Source organism: Poecilia reticulata, linkage group LG8 (assembly GCF_000633615.1).
Source record: "Poecilia reticulata strain Guanapo linkage group LG8, Guppy_female_1.0+MT, whole genome shotgun sequence".
Classification (NCBI taxonomy): Eukaryota; Metazoa; Chordata; class Actinopteri; order Cyprinodontiformes; family Poeciliidae; genus Poecilia; species Poecilia reticulata.
In genome coordinates, this window is record NC_024338.1 from 4,567,502 (window position 1) to 4,570,001 (window position 2,500).

Here is a 2,500-nt window from a genome sequence, read left to right on the forward strand (position 1 = left end):
AAAAGAATGTTTTTTTTTAATGAGGCAAACATAAAAAAAAATCCTTTTAATTTTTTGCCTCTGCATTGATCTATATGCTTGGTTGCTTGCTTAGTTTGTTGTTGAGCAGGCATAAAATGACAAATTTATTTAAAGCGTTGTTTTTAAAAATCAAAATCAAAAGTTAGTTTTTGGCCAGGAAGAATTGCTGACATGATGATTCTGCCTCACGTGATAAAAAGTTTGAATGCTCCTTCCTTAAACATACAAGACAGTATGATTTTATATAAAATTTCTTTATTTCACAAAAAATTTACAGACAAGTAAAAGGAACTGAAAATGAAATTTTATATGTGCATTCCTGACAGCAGTGCCGCTACAAGACGACAGACAGGTAGTCACAAGCCTGGAAGCACAGAGAAAATATCCTATTAATATTTGAAATGAACACCAACTGTATGCATGAAGCTTCTACAAATGTCCCCTCGCTCCCTCCAGTAGAAACAGAAATGCTAGCATCGCATGAGCTCCAAAATAAGCTCACCTGGCAGCTGATCATCAGGGAGGCGTGGCTGTCTGTGTTGGGAGTTACAGAGAAAACAGGGCTGTGCAGACAGACCTCCATGTGCTCCGACAGCCTGGACTCCAGGAGGCGCTGAAGGACATCTGGACTGATGTTCCTCTTCTATGCAGAAGAGGAACATGAGAGAAGTGGAGTCGCTACACGTCACATCCCACATAGTGTTTAATTCTACAAAGTTTATTAAACGGACGGAGACAAAGGTTTTCAACTGGGACAGAAATGTCTTTGATTAGTTTAAGATTTTGTCATTTATTTTTATGTGCTTTTCCCCCCTTTATGTTAAGGGCATAAACTTAAGCTTTAGAATTTGCAAAACAATGGCTACAGTATGTCGATGCCAAACCTTTAGTCCACAACCGCACAACACTAAATTGCCATGACAACCACAGATTTGAAAAAAAAATTATATATATATATATAAATAACTGTGACACAAACCTTAGTGTTGATGTAAAGTCCACAAGGACAGGAGATGAAATTGCTGTTGATGCTCAAGTTGTTCCTGCAAGACGAACAAACATGCCAACAATCGTCTTTGCTCCAGTGAAAAACAAAGAAATGCTCAAATACAACTTTCTCTGGTTGCCTTCATAGTGCTTAATATTCATACTTACATCTGACATATTGGGCAAATGATATGCATCTCATCCATTCCCTCCACCACAGAGGAGATGTACTGCWGTTCGAACTGCAGGTCTCTCTCATACTCGGTGATTATAGACATCTCTGCAGCAGAAAGAAAAGCACAAACACATCTGATCAGGTTCACACACTGCAAACTACCAGTCTTTGTATAATGACTGGTGAAAGTCAATTTTTTCCAGATAAAAATCCAAAGTGTGACTCATATTTCTATTTAACCTCCTTTACCAACCCCCTACTCCAGCATCTCTCTGCTCGGCTCTCTAACCGTACGGCCAGACAGACATTTAAAGAGGAGCTGCAAAAGCAAATGAGCTGGATTAGCAAGTGATTGCGTCATCCAAGACATGTTACTATGGAACATCTTCACCACCAGCTGGACGCTGGACCAATTAGTTACCAGACTTGGGGTTCTTGGACCTTCAGCAAAGGCTCTTAGTAAGAAATAAACCTAGTGTTCCAGTTTCTAATGGAATAATTGCATTTAATTTCCACATGAGAACACTAAAGTACCAGTAATGTGTTTTAAATCTTTTTTTTTCTTTGTCAAAGTGCTGCTAATCCACCTTTACTTTTGCAACTCCTCACTCAGACTCTCTGGTGGCATAGTCGGATCCCTTTTTATGTTTTATTTATTTTAAAACCTAACATTAAGAATACAATGGTGGTTCTTTGAAAATTACGGCAAATTTCCTAAAGTGCAAATCAAAAATTGTATGCTGCTCTTTTCAATAGGTCAGCTAACATAACTTTTCAAAAACACTTGGATGACTTTGTCACAAATTTAAAATTTTCTTCTGGTCCATAAGGTGTTTCTGAATTGAATTTACTCTGATCCCCTTGAATAAAACACAGTGCACTGATCACCTTGAGACATGAGCTCCTGGTGGATTTCCTCCAGCACCGCCAGTTCATCATACTCCTTCATAACACTGAACATCTGCTAGAAAGTAAAGACGTCAGCACATCTGTAGGCGTTGTTAGAGACGGGTCTGTTGTCTGCGGCGGAGCCCGACCTGTGCCACGCCGTGAGGGCCCCAGAGCGAGGGCAGCTTCTGGTCATCAGACTGCAAGGCGCTCCATTCCTCCTCCATCACCTCCTGGACGATGATGGACGGGCCGGAGCTGCTCCGCGGCTGCTCGTCTCCCATCTGCCGGTATCTGTCCAGCAGCCTGGTGCGGCTGTCCTTCAGCCGGTCCACACACCGCTTTAGAAAAAATACAACAGAAACAAAAGCAAAACAATTAAAAACATCACGACAACAAACTAACAGAAGCTAGTGTTAAAAACAGAAT

General features: G+C 40.6%; 1 protein-coding gene across 1 annotated transcript in view; it reads right to left on the reverse strand.

Annotated features, from left to right (window-relative positions):
- Positions 1 to 258: 258 nt before the first annotated feature.
- The window catches only part of rpain (RPA interacting protein), a 2,908-nt gene continuing 666 nt past the window's right edge, over positions 259 to 2,500 (reverse strand). The window contains exons 2-7 of the mRNA XM_008415252.2: positions 2,221 to 2,412; positions 2,072 to 2,144; positions 1,177 to 1,288; positions 1,001 to 1,064; positions 524 to 664; positions 259 to 385 (exon numbers count right to left, since the gene is read on the reverse strand). Of these exons, the coding sequence (XP_008413474.1) occupies positions 356 to 385; positions 524 to 664; positions 1,001 to 1,064; positions 1,177 to 1,288; positions 2,072 to 2,144; positions 2,221 to 2,412 (612 nt within the window). The 3' untranslated portion in view covers positions 259 to 355. The remainder of the gene's footprint in view (positions 386 to 523; positions 665 to 1,000; positions 1,065 to 1,176; positions 1,289 to 2,071; positions 2,145 to 2,220; positions 2,413 to 2,500) is intronic.